The 13,481-nt window shown below is 42.0% G+C and overlaps 1 protein-coding gene across 4 annotated transcripts in view; it reads left to right on the forward strand.

Annotated features, from left to right (window-relative positions):
* The window catches only part of ADAMTS9 (ADAM metallopeptidase with thrombospondin type 1 motif 9), a 226,339-nt gene that overhangs the window by 122,810 nt on the left and 90,048 nt on the right, over positions 1-13,481 (forward strand). For all 4 annotated transcript variants that reach the window (XR_007479510.1, XM_004267994.3, XM_033424784.2 and 1 more), the window contains one exon: positions 765-938. Coding sequence is in view for 3 of the 4 variants with exons in the window: in XM_004267994.3 (XP_004268042.1) it covers positions 765-938 (174 nt within the window). In the remaining variant the exon portion in view is untranslated. The remainder of the gene's footprint in view (positions 1-764; positions 939-13,481) is intronic.

Raw genomic sequence — 13,481 nt, forward strand, 5'->3', positions numbered from 1 at the left:
GCAATGAGGAAACCATTAAAAAAATTAATTTAGAGGAAAGTTAATTACAGATTAATAGGGTGTTGTGCAGCTTGGTCAACAAAATGTTTCAGCCTGATTAACAGTATTTTTCACGGACTGAAAACACAACACCCGAGGAAATTTTTTTTTTTGTCAGCTTTTATTTTTTGTATATTCATCCGAGGTTGTAAATAGATACAAATACTTTAACGAATTCCATAGTTAAAAAAAAAAGATTTCCCTATCTCCAGGAATAGGAGCAAGAAGAAGAGAGGGAAGAAACTAATTCTATTTTTAAGGCCCTAAAAGCTTCAGTGATTTACTCTCCTTGAGTTATATTTTCCATCTGCCAAGAAATTCTCTTGTACAGAACTGTATCTCCAATTTTCAAGACCCTTCAACCTTCCAGGATAGAAATCATTTGGGATTTTCATTTCACGTGGCAGCACTACTTCTAGGTTGTACCGAATGTCTCAGAATGATCTCCCCTAGCCTATTCCACTGTCCAAGAGTTTTGTTAACCTGAAAGATTTCCCCCTAACTTGAGTCTCTTCCTCACTCAACCGCCTCTGATAGGCAGTGAGTTTGCAGATTTAAGACATTCTCTTGGGTCCCTTTCACTGGAAATTAGAAAGCCTTGTGATAGCTGTGAGGGTCATTGGATTAGGAATGCGGTCCCCAGATCTGTGACCCTCTCCACCCCGATGATCACTCCCTCCCCCAAATGACCCGAAGCTCCCACTTACGCACTCTTGTCCTTTTAGTGCTCAGTGTCCTGTGGCCAAGGCGTGCGGCGGAGAAATGTGGGCTGTCAGCTGGGAACACACAAAATAGCCGGAGAGACCGAGTGCAACCCATACACTAGACCGGAGTCAGAGCGCGCCTGCCAAGCCCCGCTGTGTCCACTCTACGCTTGGAGGGCAGATGAATGGCAAGAAGTAAGTAGAGCCAGGAAGTGGGCACCTGCCAGTGTTTCGCTCAACCCCTTTGCTATCATCACATCCGTTCCCCCATGAAGCCCTCCAGCATGGTGACAAGGCTGGCTCTTTCCCAAAAGGTTTGCTGTCAGACGGCCAACAGTTCACTCCAGCAATGGTGGGAGAGCTCCTTCTTTTTCTGCCGTTCCGACGTCTGTGTTCTTGAGTGTTCCAAATCTGGCTGCCTCCAGAAAAAGTTGAACAGGCCTTGAGCCAAATGCATAAAGATAACTTTCCCAGAAGGAGGGGGAGATGGAAGAAATATTTTAAATATGTATATTCAGACGTGGTCATTCTGGATGAGTTCAGACAGCCACTAGGGGCAGACTCTAGGTAGGACCTACTCTGGGTTTTTTCCTCCTTCCACAGCTTTGGCCATCAGCTAGAAGACAGGCACTCATTTGAAACCCTGATTAATGAGCGAAGGATTTCCAGCATTTGAAAACCTGAGGGCATCTGAAGAACTGCTCCATTGATGCAGAAATAGACTTGTTTTTCTCCTGCCCCAGGTTAATGTCTAGTTAAAGAAAACACTAAGTGTCCCTGGGGAATGGCCTGGCCAGCAAGGATAGGACATTAGTAGGAGGGAACCTCTGTTTCCAGTACAGAAGATTGATTTGTAGAAAAGGGGGGAAAGGATATTAAAAAGCAAAACCGTATCTACTGACATTGGAATGAAACAAAGTACAAGTTGTAAAAGCTTCAGAGACAGGCATAGTAAGACAGGAGTTTCCCACTGGGAATGGTTTTCAGGACAGGCGTGACAGTGCCCGGCACTGGGCTAAGTGCTTTACGTTCATCACCTCACTTAATCTTTTTTAACCACTAAGTGGTTTAAAAAGACAAAGTGGGTATTATTATTATCCCATTTTGCAATCAAGGAAACTGAGGTTTGGAGGGCCGATGTCATTTGTCCAAATGTTATACACCTAGCAGGTGGAAGAAGGAAGGCTTGATCCTAAGTCAATTCTCTTAAACCATTATGAGATATTGCAGCTGCTTTCTTTTTCCTTTTTTTTATGCAAATGCTAACGGCGTTGCCACTTTTCCCCCTATTTTTATTGAGATATAATTGACATATAATGTTGTATTAACTTTAAGTGAAAACCTGGTGATTTGACATATGTGTATATTACAAAATGATTACTACAGTAAGTGTACTTAGTATTAACAGCTATGTCACAGTTACCTTTGATCACCTCACAGAGTTACAATTTTTTTTTCTTGTGGTGAGAACTTTTAAGATCTACTGTCTTCGCAACTTCCAAGTTTAATGTACAGTATTGTTAACTGTAGTCACCATGCTGTACATTACATCCCTAGGATTTATTTCTCTTACTACTGGAAGTTTGTACCTTTTGACCACCTTTACCTTTACCTTCACGTACTCTGTGCCTTCCCCCCACCTCTGGCAGCCAGCAATCTTTCTGAGTTTGTTTTGTTTTCAGATTATTCCACATATAAATGAGACCTACAGTATTTGTCTATTTATGTCACTTAGCATAATGCCCTCAGGGTTCATCCGTGTTGTCACAGATGGCAGGATTTCCTTCTTTTTAATGGCTGAATTATATTCATATTTTTTTTCTTTCTATCACATTTTCTTTATCCATTCATCCATCATTGGACACTTAGGATGTTTCCGTATTGTGGCTATTGTAAATAATGCTGCGTGAACATGGGGGTGAGTATATCTTTTCGAGTTAGTGATTTCATTTCCTTCAGGTAAACACCCAGAAGTGGAATTGCTAGATCGTATGGTAGCTCTATTTTTAAGTTTTTGGAGGAACCTCCGGACTGTTTTCCAGAGTGGCTGCACCAACTTATATCCCCACCAACAGTACATAAGTGTTCTGTTAGCAAGGATCTTGCTAACATTTGTTGTTTCTTGTCTTTTTGGTAATAGTCATTCCAACAGGTGTGAGGTGATATCTCGTTGTGGTTTTGATTTACATTCCCCTGATGATTAGTGATGTTGAGCACCTTTTCATATATCTGTTGGCCATTTGTATGGGGTTTTTTTTGAGAAATGGCTATTCAGGTCCTTTGCCCATTTTTAGTTTGATGTAGTCCGACTTGTTTATTTTTGATTTTGCTGCCTTTGGTTTGGTGTCAGATCCAAAAACTCATTGCCAAGACTGATGTCAAGGAGCTTGCCCCTACGTATAGGACTTTTGTGGTCAGGTTTTACGTTCAAGTCTTTAATCCATTTTGAGTTAATTTGGGGTATGGTGTAAGACTGGAGTCCAGTTTCATTCTTTTGCATGTGGTGCTTTGGGTAGTATGGGCCTTGTGTGTGTGTGTGTGTGTGTGTGTGTGTGTGTGTGTGTTTTTCCCCCCCTTAATAAAGTAAATTAGGACTCTAATTAAATAGGTTAAAGCTACATATGAAAGAGAATGCAATTTTTTTTTTCTGTTTTCCTTTCTTTTTTTAACATCTTTATTGGAGTATAATTGCCTTACAATGGTGTGTTAGTTTCTGCTTTATAAGAAAATGAATTAGTAATACATATACATGTATCCCCATATCTCCTCCCTCTTGCGTCTCCCTCCCTCCCACCCTCCCTATCCCACCCGTCTAAGTGGTCACAAAGCACCGGGCTGATCTGCCGGTGCTTTGCGGCTGCTTCCCACTAACTATCTATTTTACATTTGGTAGTGTATATCTGTCCATGCCACTCTCTCACTTCATCCCAGCTTACCCTTCCCCCTCCCTGTGTCCTCAAGTCCATTCTCTACGTCTGCGTCCTTATTCCTGTCCTGCCCCTTGGTTCCTCAGAACCATTTTTTTTTTTTTTTTTAATTCCATATGTATGTGTCAGCATACGGTATTTGTTTTTCTCTTCCTGACTTACTTCCCTCTGTATGACAGACTCTCGGTGCATCCACCTCACTACAAATAACTCAGTTTCGTTTCTTTTTTTTGCGGTACGTGGGCCTCTCACTGTTGTGGCCTCTCCTGTTGTGGAGCACAGGCTCCGGATGTGCAGGCTCAGCGGCCATGGCTCATGGGCCCAGCCACTCTGCGCCATATGGGATCTTTCCGGACCGGGGCACGAACCCGTGTCCCCTGCATCAGCAGGCAGACTGTCAACCACTGCACCACCAGGGAAGCCCTCGTTTCTTTTTATGGCTGAGTAATATTCCATTGTATATATGTGCCACATCTTGTTTATCCATTCATCAGTCGATGGACACTTAGGTTGCTTCCTTGTCTTGGCTATTGTAAATAGAGCTGCAGTGAACATTGTGGTACACGACTCTTTTAGAATTATGGTTTTCTCAGGGTATATGCCCAGTAGTGGGATTGCTAGTTCTATTTTTAGTTTTTTAAGGAACCTCCATACTGTTCTCCATAGTGGCTGTATCAGTTTACATTCCCACCAACAGTGCAAGAGGGTTCCCTTTTCTCCACACCCTCTCCAGCATTTATTCTTTGTAGATTTTTTGATGATGGCCATTCTGGCTGGTGTGAGGTGATACCTCATTGTGGTTTTGATTTGTGTTTCTCTAATGATTAGTGATGTTGAGCATCCTTTCATGTGTTTGTTGGCAATCTGTATATCTTCTTTGGAGAAATGTCTGTTTAGGTCTTCTGCCCATTTTTGGATTGTTTGTTTGTTTTTTTGATATTGAACTGCATGAGCTGCTTGTAAATTTTGGAGATTAATCCTTTGTCAGTTGCTTCATTTGCAAATATTTTCTCCCATTCTGAGGGGTGTCTTTTCGTCTTGTTTATGGTTTCCTTTGCTGTGCAAAAGCATTTAAGTTCCATTAGGTCCCATTTGTTTATTTTTGTTTTTATTTCCATTCTCTAGGAGGTGAGTCAAAAAGGATCTTGCTGTGATTTGTGTCATAGAGCGTTCTGCCTATGTTTTCCTCTAAGAGTTTTATAGTGTCTGGCCTTACTTTTAGGTCTTTAATCCATTTTGAGTTTATTTTTGTGTATGGTGTTAGTGAGTGTCCTAATTTCATTCTTTCACATGTAGCTGTCCACTTCTCCCAGCACCACATTGAAGAGGCTGTCTTTTCTCCATTGTATATCCTTGCCTCCTTTATCAAAAGTAAGGTGACCATATGTGCGTGGGTTTCTCTCTGGGCTTTCTATCCTGTTCCATTGATCTATATTTCTGTTTTTGTGCCAGTACCATACTTTCTTGATTACTGTAGCGTTGTAGTATAGTCTGAAGTCAAGGAGCCTGATTCCTCCAGCTCCGTTTTTCTTTCTCAAGATTGCTTTGGCTATTCGGGGTCTTTTGTGTTTCCATACAAATTGTGATATTTTTCGTTCTAGTTCTGTGAAGAATGCCATTGGTAGTTTGATAGGGATTACATTGAATCTGTAAATTGCTTTGGTAAGTATAATCATTTTCACAATGTTGATTCTTCCAATCCCAGAACATTGTATGTATCTCCGTCTGTTTGTATCATTTTTAATTTCTTTCATCAGTGTCTTGTAGTTTTCTGCATACAGGTCTTTTGTCTCCTTAGGTAGGTTTATTCCTAGGTATTTTATTCTTTTTGGTGCAGTGGTAAATGGGAGAGTTTCCGAGATTTCTCTTTCAGATCTTTCATCATTAGTATATAGGAAGAGATTTCTGTGCATTAATTTTATATCCTGCTACTTTACCACATTCACTGATTAGCTCTAGTAGTTTTCTGGTAGCATCTTTAGGATTCTCTATGTATAGTATCATGTCATCTGCCAACAGTGACAGCTTTACTTCTTTTCCAATTTGGATTCCTTTTTCTTTTTCTTCTCTGATTGCTGTCTCTAAAACTTCCAAAACTATGATGAATAATAGTGGTGAGAATGGACAACCTTGTCTTGCTCCTGATCTTAGAGGAAATGGTTTCAGTTTTTTCACCATGGAGGACGATGTTGGCTGTGGGTTTGTCATATATGGCCTTTATTTGTTGAGGTAAGTTCCCTCTATGCCTACTTTCTGGAAGGTTTTTATCATAAATGGGTTTGAATTTTGTCAAAAGTTTTTTCTGCGTCTATTGAGATGATCATATGGTTTTTCTCCTTCAGTTTGTTAATATGGTTTATCACATTGATTGATTTGCGTATACTGAAGAATCCTTGCATTCCTGGGGTAAACCCCACTTGATCATGGTGTATGATCCTTTTAATGTGCTGTTGGATTCTGTTTGCTAGAATTTTGTTGAGGATTTTTGCATCTCTGTTCATCAGTGATATTGGCCTGCAGTTTTCTTTCTTTGTGACATCTTTGTCTGGTTTTGGAATCAGGGTGATGGTGGCCTCATAGTATGAGTTTGGGAGTGTTCCTCCCTCTGCTATATTTTGGAAGAGTTTGAGAAGGATAGGTATTAGCTCTTCTCTAAATGTTTGCTAGAATTCACCTGTGAAGCCATCTGGTCCTGGGTATTTTGTTTGTTGGAAGATTTTTTTTTTTTTTTGCAGTACGCGGGCCTCTCACTGTTGTGGCCTCTCTCGTTGCGGAGCACAGGCTCAGGACGCGCAGGCTCTGGACGCGCAGGCTCAGCAGCCATGGCTCACAGGCCTAGCCGCTCCACGGCCTGTGGGATCTTCCCAGACCAGGGCACGAACCTGTGTCCCCTGCATTGGCAGGCGGACTCTCAACCATTGCGCCACCAGGGATGCCCTGTTGGAAGATTTTTAATCACAGTCTCAATTTCAGTGCTTCTGTTTGGTCTGCTTATATTTCCTATTTCTTCCTGGTTCTGTCTCGGAAGGTTGTGCTTTTCTAATAATTTGTCCATTTCTTCGTGGCTGTCCATTTTATTGGCATATAGTTACTTGTAGTAACCTCTCACGATCCTTTGTATTTCTGCAGTGTCAGTTGTTACTTCTCCTTTTTAATTTCTAATTCTATTGATATGAGTCTTCTGCCGTTTTTTCTTGGTGAGTCTGGCTAATGGTTTATCAATTTTGTTTACCTTCTCAAAGAACCAGCTTTTAGTTTTATTTATCTTTGCTATTGTTTCCTTCATTTCTTTTTCATTTATTTCTGATCTGATATTTATGATTTCTTTCCTTCTGCTAACTTTGGGGTGTTTTTGTTCTTCTTTCTCTAATTGCTTTAGGTATAAGGGTAGGTTGTTTATTTGAGATGTTTCTTGTTTCCTGAGGTAGGATTGTGTTGCTATAAACTTCCCTCTTAGAACTGCTTTTGCTGCATCCCATAGGTTTCAGGTTGTCGTGTTTTCCTTGTTATTTGTTTCTAGGTATTGTTTGATTTCCTCTTTGATTTTTTCAGTGATCTCTTGGTTATTAAGTAGTGTATTGCTTGGCCTCCATGTGTTTGTATTTTTTACAGATCTTTTCCTGTAGTTGATATCTAGTCTCATAGCGTTGTGGTCAGAAAAGATACTTGATACAATTTCAGTTTTCTTAAGATATGATCTGTCCTGGAGAATTTTCCATTAACACTTGAGAAGAAAGTGTATTCTGTTGTTTTTGGATGGGATGTCCTGTAAATATCAATTAAGTGCATCTTGTTTAATGTATCATTTAAAGCTTGTGTTTCCTTATTTATTTTCATTTTGGATGATCTGTCCATTGGTGAAAGTGGGGTGTTAACATCCCTCCTGTGATTGTGTTACTGTCGATTTCCCCTTATGGCTATTAGCCTTTGCCTTACGTATTGAGGTGCTACTATGTTGGGTCCATAAATATTTACAATTGTTATATCTTCTTCTTGGATCAATCCCTTGATCATTATGTAGTGTCCTTTTTTGTCTCTTCTAATAGTCTTTATTTTAAAGTCTATTTTGTCTGATATGAGAATTGCTACTCCAGCTTTCCTGTGATTTCCACTTGCATGGAATATCGTTTTCCATCCCCTCACTTTCAGTCTATATGTGTCCCTAGGTCTGAAGTGGGCCTCTTGTAGACGGCATGTATACGGGTCTTGTTTTTGTATCCATTTAGCCAGTCTGTGTCTTTTAGTGGGAGCATTTAATCCATTTTCATTTAAGGTAGTTATCAGTATGTATGTTCCTATTACCATTTTCTTAATTGTTTTGAGTTTGTTATTGTAGGTCTTTTCCTTCTCTTGTGCTTCCTGTCCAGAAAAGTTCCTTTAGCATTTGTTGTAAAGCTGGTTTGGTGGTGCTGAATTCTCTTAGGTTTTGCTTGTCTGTAAAGGTTTTAATTTCTGCGTTGACTCTGAATGAGATCCTTGCTGGGTAGAGTAATCTTGGTTAATAGGTTTTAGTTGGTAGTAGGTTGGTTAGTAGGTTTTCCCCTTTTATCCCTTTAAATATGTCCTGCCACTCCCTTCTGGCTTGCAGAGTTTCTTCTGAAAGATCAGCTGTTAATCTTATGGGGATTCCCTTCTATGTTATTTGTTGTTTTTCCCTAGCTGCTTTTAATATTTTTTCTTTGTATTTAATTTTTGATAGTTTGATTAATATGTGTCTTGGCGTGTTTCTCCTTGGATTTATCCTGTATGGGACTCTCTGCACTTCCTGGTCTTGATTAACTATTTCCTTTCCCATATTAGGGAAGTTTTCAACTATAATCTCTTCAAATATTTTCTCAGTCCCTTTCTTTTTCTCTTCTTCTTCTGGGACCCCTATAATTTGAATGTTGGTGTGTTTAATGTTGTCCCAGAGGTCTCTGAGGCTGTCCTCAATTCTCTTCGTTCTTTTTTCTTTATTCTGCTCTGTGGTAGTTATTTACACTATTTTATCTTCCAGTTCACTTATCTGCCTCAGTTGTTCTACCATTGATTCCTTCTAGAGAATTTTTAATTTCATTTATTGTGTTGTTCATCGTTGTTTGTTGGCTCTTTAGTTCTTCTACGTCCTTGTTAAACGTTTCTTGTATTTTCTCCATTCTATTTCCAAAATTTTGGATTGTCTTTACTGTCATTACTCTGAATTCTTTTTCAGGTAGACTGCCTATTTCCTCCTCATTTGTTTGGTCTGGTGGGTTTTTACCTTGCTCCTTCATCTGCTGTGTGTTTCTCTGTCTTCTCATTTTGCTTAACTTACTGTGTTTGGGGGTCTCCTTTTTTCAGGCTGCAAGTTTGTAGTTCCCGTTGTTTTTGTTGTCTGCCCCCAGTGGGTAACTTTGGTTTAGTGGGTTGTGTAGGCTTCCTGGAGGAGGGGACTGATGCCTGTGTTCTGGTGGATGAGGCTGGATCTTGTGTTTCTGGTGGGCAGGACTGTGTCCAGTGGTGTGTTTTGGGGTGTCTGTGAGCTTATTATGATTTTAGGCAGCCTCTCTGCTAATGGTGGGGTTGTGTTCCTGTCTTGCTAGTTGTTTGGCATAGGGTGCCCAGCACTGTAGCTTGCTGGTCGCTGAGTGGAGCTGGGTCTTAGCATTGAGATGAAGATCTCTGGGAGAGCTTTCACCATTTGATATTACGTGGATCCAAGAGGTCTCTGGTGGACCAGTGTCCTGAACTCAGTTCTCCCACCTCAGAGGCACAGGCCTGACACCTGGCCGGAGCATGAAGACCCTGTCAGCCACATTGCTCAGAAGAAAAGGGAGAAATTAATTAATTAAAGTTATTAAAATAAAAAATATATTAAAAATAAAATTTTTAAAGTAATAAAACAGAGGAAAAAGAAAGAAAGGAAAAGAAAAGAAAGAAAAAAGAAAGGAAGGAAGGAAAGGGCAACCAAACCAAAAAACAAATCCACCAATGATAACAAGCGCTAAAAAGTATTCCAAAAAAAAACCCAGACAGACAGAAACCTAGGACAAATGGTAAAAGCAAAGCTATACAGGCAAAATCACACAAAGAAGCATACACATACACACTCAAAAAAAGAGAAAAAGGAAAAAAAAATATATATATATATATATATAAAGGAAGAGAGCAACCAAATCAATAAAGAAATCTACCAGTGATAACAAGCTCTAAATACTAAACTAAGATAAACATAAAACCAGAAACAAATTAGATGCAGAAAGAAAACCCCAAGTCTACAGTTGCTCCCAAAGTCCCCTGCCTCAATTTGGGATGATTCGTTGTCTATTCAGGTATTCCACAGATGCAGGGTACATCAAGTTGATTTTGGAGATTTAATCCGCTGCTCCTGAGGCTGCTGGGCGAGATTTCCCTTTCTCTTCTTTGTTCGCACAGCTCCTGGGGTTCAGCTTTGGATTTGGCCCCGCCTCTGCGTGTAGGTCGCCTGAGGGCGTCTGTTCTTCGCTCAGACAGGACAGGGTTAAAGGAGCCGCTGATTCGGGGGCTCTGTCTCAGTCAGGCTGTGGGGAAGGAGGGGCACGGAGTGCGGGGCGAGCCTGCGGCGGCAGAGGCCAGCATGACGTTGCACCAGCCTGAGGCGTGCTGTGCGTTCTCCCAGGGAAGTTGTGCCTGGATCCCGGGACCTTGGCAGTGGCGGGCTGCACAGCCTCCCGGAAGGGGAGGTGTGGATAGTGACCTGTGCTCGCACACAGGCTTCTTGGTGGCTGCAGCAGCACCCTTAGCGTCTCATGCCCGTTTCTGGGGTCCGCGCTCATAGCCGCGGCTCGCGCCCGTCTCTGGAGCTCGATTAGGCGGTGCTCTGAATCCCCTCTCCTCACGCACCCTGGTCTCTTGTCTCTTAGGCAGGTCCAGACTTTTCCCTGGGCTCCCTCCCAGCTAGCTGTGGTGCACTAGCCCCCTGCAGGCTGTGTTCACGCGGCCAACCCCAGTGCTCTCCCTGGGATCTGACCTCCAAAGCCGGAGCCTCAGTATGGACCTTTTAACAATATTAATTCTTCCAGTCTATGAGCACAGAAGATCTTTCCATTTATTTTGGTCTTCTTCAGTTTCTTTTATCAGTGTCTTGTAGTTTTCGATGTACAGATCTCTCACCTCCTTGGTTAAATTTATTCCTAGGTATTTTATTCTTTCTGATGCAGTTTTAAATAGGGTTTGTTTTCTTACAACTGCATTCTTAACCCTTGTAGGTATTCAGCCTTCCAGCTCTGTTCTTCCCTCTCCTTCACCCTCCTGATGGATTAGTTCCATTGTTTTCAGTCATCTCTTTTCTTTAGGACTCTCACCCTCTCTGTCTACTCAATTTTTTTTTTTTTTGCTCATTTTCCTTCTAAAGTTTGGTGGGGGTTTTTTTGTTTTTACTTCCACCAGACTGTGGCAGGGAGGAATAGCTAAAGCAGTTACATTTCAGATTAATTGTACTTGAGCCACACGAGTTACTGGGAAACCCCAGAGGCTGTAGAATTTTACAGACCTGGTTCATATACCAGCACTGCCACATTTCAGCTGTGTGACTCAGAACAAGGAGGCTTTATTTTCGGAACTGTGAGTTTGCCATTGATCAAGTGGGAATAATAAGTGTGCAAAGCTGTTCTGAGAAAATTGGAAATAATCGAGTGGTTTGGGGATTGACAGAGTCAGATAGAGAAGGAAGAAGAGGTGTCTTCATCCCTCTCTGCCCGTGTGTTACCACTTGATTCTCTTTGTAATTCTTGCTTCAGACCTACCACTGCCTGCTCCCTCCCTCTCCCTCTCCATCTTCATGTCGTGCCAAACTCAACCCTGTGTGACTGCTCCAAGGAGCACAAAGTAAGGGAGTGTTCAGAAGTGAATCTCAGCTGACAGCTCACGCTTTAGCCAACTTCTAAAAATGCTAGTGCCATTTGGGAAAATGCAAGCTCCATTGACAATTCCTTCTGAGTCCCAAAGACTAGAAACCTTGCCAAATACGCACTGAGGAAATCCTCCTCTCTGATCATCTGAAATGTGCCTAGAAATTTACATCTTTGTCTGTGCCATGCAGATCGATCTTTCTAAATCCTTCCTCACATATTGCTCTCAAGCTCTATATAAGAACAGGAGACCTACTAAGATAGCCTGACCTGTGGCTAAATTTAGAAGTTGACCAGAGGGGAGCAGCAAGAAAAGTGGATCAGATAGTTGCCCTCCTGCCAACATGCTTTCTCATCTGCCTGAACCCGAAGTGGAGAGTTTGAGGCCAGTGGACCTGGGTGGTGAGGGAGGTTGGAAGACTGTGGGAGGCCCTCACGTGACACTGCATTGGCCAGAGGAAGGTGCAGGGCAGCTGGATGGGGGAGGGAGAAACCCCATTAGAACCCGTTGTTCCTCATTTGCAAAGCGTGCTGGTAGTCCTCTCTTCAAACGTCCCCACATCCACAAGCCTTCGAGGGAATGTTGTTAGCAGTTGGGCAGCCATCTTCAGATTTGCCCCTCGTCCTATTTGCCTACAGCGGTCCTGGTTTATGCATGGAGTAGGCCTAGTGTAATTATCAGTTGCCCCTACTTCCATGATCAAAAGCGTCCTTGTTAAACAGTACATTGGGTGGTCACTTGATAGTACAGCCCCCTTCAGGCTCCCCTTAATCAGCCTTCACCTCCATTCTGGCTCTCACCTCCTCTGTACCCACTCAACTCTGCTACCATTTCACCTGATATGCACTTTGTGCATGCACATGTCTTGACTTTCTTCCCCTCATTGAGCTGACGTCAGTAGGATGCCAGGGCGGTCTCAGAGCCCAGTGAATCGGATGCTGGAGACTCCCACCCCACCCCATTATGGGAGGTTTTCTTCTTCTTAGCCATTCTTTACAACTAACTCAGAACTGTTGCTTGCTTTTTGAGTGTGCATTTCTCCCTTTTGCTTCCCCCTTGGACACTATTAAAAACCCACCTGAAAAAAAAAAAAAAAAAAAAAAACCCACCTGTTTGTTGGCAAGATGTATTTCACACCAGGCACGTAGCACATGGCACCCTCCTCTTCATGAGAAGTAATCCAAGTGTCCACCTTGAGAAGCACGAGTTCCACATACCCACAGTAGCATGATCATCAGGGATGTCATACACAGTCACACAGGTTGTACACTGCACAACCCCAGGGGTACCATTCCCATAGGCTACAATGTGAGGGACATCCTCTAGAGTTATACAGTGCAGTGGCCCTGATACTATGATAATAAAAAGAATACATCTCATTGTTTATTAAGCTATGGATCAAGCACTATGTTGAATATTTTTATATGGAGGACCTCATTTAACCTTTCCATAACTCTCTGATGTCGTAATTAAATTTTTATCCTCATTTAAAGTTGAGGTAGCTTGAGGCTTAGCTAGGTTAATTCACCCAGGTTCACAGAATCACTAGGTAACAAGGCTGGGATTTGAAGCCCAGCAGCCTGACCTCTGGAACACACGCTCTAAACCTTTATATTCCACTGCTTCCCATGTCGACACGCACCTAAGGTGCATTTTTCTATTTTTATTGGCTTGGCCAGACTGTTTCAGCAGAGTTGGCATCAAAGTATAATTCTCTGTACTGGTGACTACCTCCACCCACTTCCGAAGATGAAATTCTTGGTCTAGTTGGTTGACGATCAGACCTTAAGCCATGAGGTTGGTGGGGAGTCTTGATGGAGTACTGCAGAGGACCTTTTTTGTTCACTGAGGGGCCTGTTGACTGTGCAGGGGAAGGAGCATCAGTGTTCATTCATGATATCATAAGATAGAGCCTGGACTTTCAGACGCAGAGAAAAATTATTAGAGAAGCGGAAGATGCTCC

The sequence above is a fragment of the Orcinus orca genome, chromosome 10 (assembly GCF_937001465.1).
Source record: "Orcinus orca chromosome 10, mOrcOrc1.1, whole genome shotgun sequence".
Lineage (NCBI taxonomy): Eukaryota > Metazoa > Chordata > Mammalia > Artiodactyla > Delphinidae > Orcinus > Orcinus orca.